Raw genomic sequence first — 2,968 nt, 5'->3', positions numbered from 1 at the left:
ACAAACACTAGAAAAAATTATCAGGAAGAATCATCATTCGTAGTGTTTCTTTTATTTGTACAAGCTGGCTGGTAAGATGAGAATTAAGGTATGCATTATTAGCTATTTAAATGTTTGTGGTAAGTGCTACTGTTTACTACCTATCAGTAAATTACATTAATATTTTGCTTTGGTGATCAGCATTTGTCTGGGTCAGTGATCATTCCAATGATGGCATTGGCTATTTTGTTCTATATTAAGAAAATTCCACTTAGAATCAGGTTCACAAATCCTTACCTCCAGACACCATAAAAGCGAATAAACCATACTGCCCTGGGGTGAAGAAACGAATCTGATGACTGATTTTATTTAAAGCAGTTGGTATTTTTTTGCATGTAGTAGTACAAGTATTCACAAGTGCTTTTCACACGACATTTGTGAGTTGTGTGTGCAAAGAAGCGATGGGTGTTTCAGATAGGATTTCAGCTTGTTGACTGTAAAGGATTTACAAGGGCACACACTATTACTACATACCACAGACAAGAAGCAAGCCAAAATGTCTCTCTGCATGTAAGCATGCTTAGGTGCAATATTGTGGGTAACAGGGAACAGATGTTTTACAGTGTAGGCTTAATGTTCAGTTTTGTTGAGTTATTTTTGGTAAAAGTTTCTTTCATGATTGTTGCCTTTTGTACAACCCAGCTGCAAGAAAGTGAGCAAATGCTGGAAGTGTGACAGCAGTATATCTTTTATGTGAAATATCTTGTACAGCTTAATGTGCAATAAAAGAAAGTTATATCTGTCTTCAGTGTAAAGTTTCTGGCATTCAAGCCTGTATGTACAAGTGGGGGAAAGAAACCTTTCTGTTTTTCAATATTGAGTGAAAGGAGACTAATAAGAAAACAATCCTTATTAAGATGTCGCAAGACCATGTTATCACCTTCAAATATTTCCTACAAAAGTGGTTCAAATTAATAAACAATGAAGGCACATTCCTTAACATACAGTACATGCTATTTATCTTTCTACACCACAACACACTGCTACAACTGTATTAAAACTTATTGAAGCGTTAGTACACGCTGTTCTCAGACACATACACTGGAATCTCATATAGTAAGTGGAAAGCTAACTATAATAGCAATTAAAAAAACCCCCATGTATTGCAACAGTACTTCCAGATAGGAAGGTTTTCTTCTAGAGGCCTGAATAGATTAAGTCTTTTACTTGCCCTAAATATCTGTGTAAGACTAAAAATTCCCAAAGATTCAGAACATCTTGATCAGTTGTCTTCTGTAATATTTACTGTTCAGGAAAGCTCTTACTCCGAGTAATCGCTCAGGATTTCATCCTGTCCTTTCTTCCCCTTAACTCAGATGTCCTGTGTGCCTTGTCACATGCAAGAATATTCAGTTATAATAGCTATCAGCCCAGAAAACCACATTCAGACACCTGATATGAAAGCAGCATGCCTACTGATATATGACACAGCACTATTTCATTTAGAAAGCAGAAAAAAACCCACCCTGTATGATGATGTAGCATCTTTCAGCCATGGATTTCACAACCTAAGTCTCTACTACACATTGTAGTTTCACACTATTTTGCCAGTATACTTCCTTCTCAGTGGAAAGATTTCCTTGATAAAGAATTAGTAAGGACTTCCCTGTGTTTCTTGTAATGTTCTTGATGTATTTCACTAAGGGGGTAAATAAGTTATCAAAGACTTTAAATTAGCCAGAAAATTTCAGTATAAAGTTGTTTTACTTCTGTAAGAGTGCAAGAGGACTATTACAGAACTAATATTAAAACTTTGGAGGAACAAAACTGCAATAACTACACATTAAATAGTAGCTGTATTGCTGAAATAGATATTACTGGTAAATTCGATTATCTCACAGCCTCTCCTTGAGCTGGTTCAAAATTATACTGGGTGTAACTCTATTGATTTGATTTGAAGTCAGTGCCGCTACTGCTGGGATAAATTTGGTACTTCTTAGAAATTTTAAGGATGAATCATAGGGGCTCCAAGCAAGTTACTAATGTACCAACTGTGATTAGTAGTATTGACTACGTGAAACTGCAGTCCATATTAATAGAATTTTGCCTCAAAAGTAGAATTAATCACATTCAAGAATTATTTTAAAGTGTTGGATATGAAATCTAATAAGAATTCTTTGATACTATAACATTATGAAGTTTTTCTTGTACTGAACCTAGGGGGCCCAGTGCAACCCCAAGGAATGCAATCACAAAGCCAGGAGCCATTGCAGCCACAGCGCATGTACCCCCCTGGGCAGTCAGCAAAGCCCTCAACTTCCCAGCCACAGCGTCCGCCTGGACCTACAACTCAGCAGCCACGTCCCCAGGCTCAAGGTCCTTCCAGCGCCAGATTATCTAAGGAAGCAGAGCCGCAGCAGCAGCCACAACCACAGCCTGCTCCACAGCCAACTCCACAGCCTGCTCCGCAGCCCGCTCCACAGCCTGCTCCACAACAGAAGCCCCAGTCTCACCCACAACTTAAGTAAGATTTGCTTTATCCATTTTCTCTTCTCATCATAACACAGATTTTGTTGTCGTAGCTGTAATTTGGGAGTTAGTCTAATATGCAGAAAAAAAATGTACATATGTTCCCAAGTCTAAAATGAGGTTAAAACATTTTTTAAAGTTTATTCTCTGTTTATGACTTGTAAGACAGTGTCATTAGGTATATCCTAAGCACTACACGAACTTTCATTTATTAGCTGGGCAATTTCTGGCCCAGCTAGGTCTGAAAACTTGTCATCTTTCTCATATTTCTTTTCTCCTTTTTATGTCACTGACTCATGATCTGGGTGTGCTGTAAGCCTGCACGGAAAAGAGGAAGTCTTATCTATTTAAACTTTTAACCTTGCAGTCACTCAGACAACAGATTCCAGTTTCAAAAGGCCTATCTCAGAAACAATCCAAATGAACATGCTAGACAGTGGCTGCCAAACTCTTTCTTTAC

At 37.9% G+C, this 2,968-nt stretch overlaps 1 protein-coding gene across 1 annotated transcript in view; it reads left to right on the top strand.

Moving 5' to 3' along the window:
- Window positions 1-2,507, top strand: part of SYN2 (synapsin II) — a 181,230-nt gene extending 178,723 nt beyond the window's left edge. The window contains exon 12 of the mRNA XM_009889959.1: window positions 2,200-2,507. Coding sequence (XP_009888261.1) covers window positions 2,200-2,507 — 308 coding nt within the window. The remainder of the gene's footprint in view (window positions 1-2,199) is intronic.
- Window positions 2,508-2,968: the final 461 nt, after the last annotated feature.

This window comes from Charadrius vociferus, unplaced genomic scaffold (genome assembly GCF_000708025.1).
Source record: "Charadrius vociferus isolate BGI_N301 unplaced genomic scaffold, ASM70802v2 scaffold67, whole genome shotgun sequence".
Classification (NCBI taxonomy): Eukaryota; Metazoa; Chordata; class Aves; order Charadriiformes; family Charadriidae; genus Charadrius; species Charadrius vociferus.
The sequence above is the reverse complement of the archived record's forward strand: the minus strand, read 5'-3'. Positions and strand labels throughout refer to the sequence as shown.